This window comes from Phoenix dactylifera, chromosome 16 (assembly GCF_051530095.1).
Source record: "Phoenix dactylifera cultivar Ajwa chromosome 16, Ajwa_hap1_PhDact_Kaust_v1.1, whole genome shotgun sequence".
Classification (NCBI taxonomy): Eukaryota; Viridiplantae; Streptophyta; class Magnoliopsida; order Arecales; family Arecaceae; genus Phoenix; species Phoenix dactylifera.
Window position 1 is genome coordinate 22,526,749 of NC_143205.1, and position 2,568 is coordinate 22,529,316.

Here is a 2,568-nt window from a genome sequence, read left to right on the forward strand (position 1 = left end):
ATCCCGTCCTTTATGTCATGAACCAATTCTATAGAAAGGGTTGAAATTAGGATCATCATCTTCCACAATATCGTCCAATTTATTCTCCCATAAATACAACACAAAGTGAAAAGATAATTTTCTCCTTATGATAGGAAAATAAACCCTTATCTCATTTCCTATAAATTTACTCTCCAACCAAGGTTTAGGTAGATGTAGGCCCTCCAACTAAAAGTGGATGGCCCACTTTATTCATAGATAATGGCTAGCCCTAGAAGGCTATGCGACTGAGAGAGCCACAGAGGGAGCAAAGAGGTTGGAACTGATTGAAACCAGACAAGCTATCGTTTGACTTCTTTTCACCTTTTCATCGTCTCTCTTTTCATCATATGTACCTCGGTGCTCTCTCTCCCTCTCTCTCTCTCTCCAGCTTTCTATATTGTCCTAAAATCCGTAGGCAGTGTCTCCTGCCGAGAGCTTATCACGAGCCAGAAGGCAGAAGGGAGGAGGGGAGGAGCCACAGGGCTTCGCATCTGAGAGAGATGGGAAGGGCTCCGTGCTGTGACAAAGCCAATGTGAAGAAAGGGCCTTGGTCTCCAGAGGAAGACAGACAGCTCAAGGAGTACATGGAGAAGTATGGCACTGGTGGAAATTGGATTGCTCTCCCTCACAAAGCCGGTTAAGACCTCGGGCTTCTCTCTTTGATTTATTCCTTTCCGTTGTTAAGTAGGTGTGGGGGGTTGAGGAGTATCTTTTGCTAAATTTTTTCGTCATAGGCGTGTTGTTTGGTTGGTTTTTTGCGCAGGCCTGAAGAGATGTGGCAAGAGCTGCAGGTTGAGATGGCTAAACTATCTGAGACCAAATATTAAGCATGGGGACTTCACTGATGATGAGGACAGGACAATCTGCAACCTTTATGCTAGCATTGGAAGCAGGTGAAATAACATTTAATGTATTCTATAAATCTCTTTTTGTCTCTCCTTGTTCTTCTATCTTTTTCTTGTTGTTGTTGGCCTGGCTCTATCTCATCCTCCTTTGGGTATGAATCAAGACTAAATAACGCGAGACAAGAACGAAAGAAACCCCGAGCCTTGTGTATTTTGAGCAAAGTTTGCGAGAAAGGAAAGGATTTTCTATATTTAGGCATGCTGCATGCATGCCAAATGTATCATTCTCATCGCTACTCATCAATATCTGCTACAAAAGGAAAGGTTTTTCCAAAAGACTAGTTATAGTTCTTATGAACCAAGTTTCCCTCCTCCTCTCTCAAGTGCAGGTGGTCCGTCATAGCTTCCCACTTGCCAGGAAGGACTGACAATGATATAAAGAACTACTGGAACACCAAACTGAAGAAGAAACTCTTGGGGTTCCCACCATCCCAAAGAAAGCCCTATCAGCAGCAGCAGCAGCAGCATCTCTTCCCGTCTAATCTTGATATCGGGAGTGTTTCATTCTCATCACCACCAAGCCTTGAAGACATGCAGATCTCCCAGTATCTCCTGAACCCTATAGCCACACCCACTTTCTCCTCCTCCCTGCCACAAGCCTCAAAGCATCAATTTCGTGTCAAGGACAATCGCAGCCTCCTCATGTTTGGTACCGAGCAGAGCTGCAGCTCCTCCGATGGGAGTTGCAATCAGATCAGCTATGGGAGTAATGTAGATTACGAGCTTTATAATGGTGGGCAACAGCTGGGCTCTCTTGACAGCTTTCTCCATTGCGGGACACAAGGAACCGAGAAGCTGTTGCTCGGTGGTGGTGGGGGCTCATCGGAGTGCAATATCGAGGAGATTAAGCCTTTGGTTAGCCCAATCAATTGGTACAACAGCCCCTTTGGGGATGATTTAAACGGTGCGGCAACTAAGGACGTCAGCTTAAAGACCCAGGGACGCGCCACGTACTACTACTGACTGCTGTAATAATTATAAGAATTTTTTCTATTTGGAGGTAAGTCTGTGTGAGATCTGATGGAAGACTTTGACGGTACATAGGTTAAAAGTGAGTGTTGGCTTTTCTTGTACGTACTTCCCGCTTGTGACATGATGTTTGTGTGCGAGGGGGTGTGGTGAAATCCCCTTAAACTCAGCATCAAGAATATCGTATGCCTTTAGTGTTTCAGTGTTCTCCTGGTAGCAGCGTTAGTCTCTTGAGATCATCATTGTGAGATTAGAAGCAAACGAACACCGATCTCTTTCTTTTTTGCCTTTCTGTTATCTCTCTTCCTATCTTGTCATTTCTGTCCTTTTGAATTTGAACCCAGTCAGAGACTGGATTTGTGGGGAGGCTTTGCAAATGGTGAAAGTTTAGCGGTTTGGGATTGCATCGGAGGCATCACAAGGTCGTTTTCAGAATTCAAGCAAAAGCCTGAATAAAATACAAAGTTTTAGAACTCATATGGACTGTGGTAATGCAACTGATTTTGACGCTTGGTTTTGAACTAAGATTCGCACTGCAGCTCTCTCAACATACGAGGTGATATTTAGTTATCAATTGTAATCCCAATATGTCAGGTTCTTCCTTCGAGGAGAACAAATTCCTGCATAAAAACAAAGGGTAAATCTGTCTGTATTGGTTTGGCCAAGCCATGCG

At 44.1% G+C, this 2,568-nt stretch overlaps 1 protein-coding gene across 1 annotated transcript; it reads left to right on the forward strand.

Annotated features, from left to right (window-relative positions):
- Positions 1-268: 268 nt before the first annotated feature.
- On the forward strand, positions 269-2,187 carry LOC103714889 (uncharacterized). Its single transcript, XM_008802334.6, has 3 exons — positions 269-657; positions 785-914; positions 1,256-2,187. The coding sequence occupies exons 1-3, from the start codon at positions 369-371 to the stop codon at positions 1,887-1,889; spliced, it is 1,053 nt and encodes a 350-aa protein (XP_008800556.4). The 5' UTR covers positions 269-368; the 3' UTR covers positions 1,890-2,187.
- Positions 2,188-2,568: the final 381 nt, after the last annotated feature.